Source organism: Ailuropoda melanoleuca, chromosome 14 (genome assembly GCF_002007445.2).
Source record: "Ailuropoda melanoleuca isolate Jingjing chromosome 14, ASM200744v2, whole genome shotgun sequence".
NCBI classification, from domain to species: Eukaryota; Metazoa; Chordata; class Mammalia; order Carnivora; family Ursidae; genus Ailuropoda; species Ailuropoda melanoleuca.
The window spans coordinates 102,082,560-102,083,084 of NC_048231.1; the positions used below are offsets into that span (position 1 = coordinate 102,082,560).

The 525-nt window shown below is 54.3% G+C and overlaps 1 protein-coding gene across 1 annotated transcript in view; it reads right to left on the minus strand.

Moving 5' to 3' along the window:
• The window catches only part of DIPK1C (divergent protein kinase domain 1C), a 13,018-nt gene that overhangs the window by 11,927 nt on the left and 566 nt on the right, over positions 1–525 (minus strand). The window contains exon 2 of the mRNA XM_034642216.1: positions 69–248. Coding sequence (XP_034498107.1) covers positions 69–248 — 180 coding nt within the window. The remainder of the gene's footprint in view (positions 1–68; positions 249–525) is intronic.

The window sequence follows — 525 nt, forward strand, 5'->3', positions numbered from 1 at the left end:
GGGGAGGCCTGGGTCACTGAATACACCTCCGAAGAGAGAGGGGAGCAGGAGTGCACGGCAGCACATGCCGCGTAAGGAGCGGCCCCTTGGCTGGGTCACCGCATCGCTGAGGACTTGCTCGGCCATAAGTGGGTCACCGGAATGCGCGATGACCACCTGACGGGGTTGTTCCGAGCGTCCGGTGACATGTGGGGAGAAGTCGTCAGCAAACACGATTGCATGTTGAGATGTGTGGAGAAAAGACTGTCCTGGAAGGGAATTTGAACCCTTTTATTTCAGGAGCCGAAGTGAAAAATTAAGTCACCATCTCACAGCCTAGAATTCTAAGAGGGTGTGAAACTCCCCTGAATCCGCAGGTCTCCTTAAATCCTCCACTTAAATGCACGGCGGCCGTTTCCCACAGCTTCCACAGGTCCCTCCTGCTGGGAGCGACTGCCATGCAGGACTAATTAATGTGCTTTCCTTTTCTGAGTCACACTGTCTCGGACTCACTGAACAGAGGCCTCAGTGTTGTGAAGCCACTTT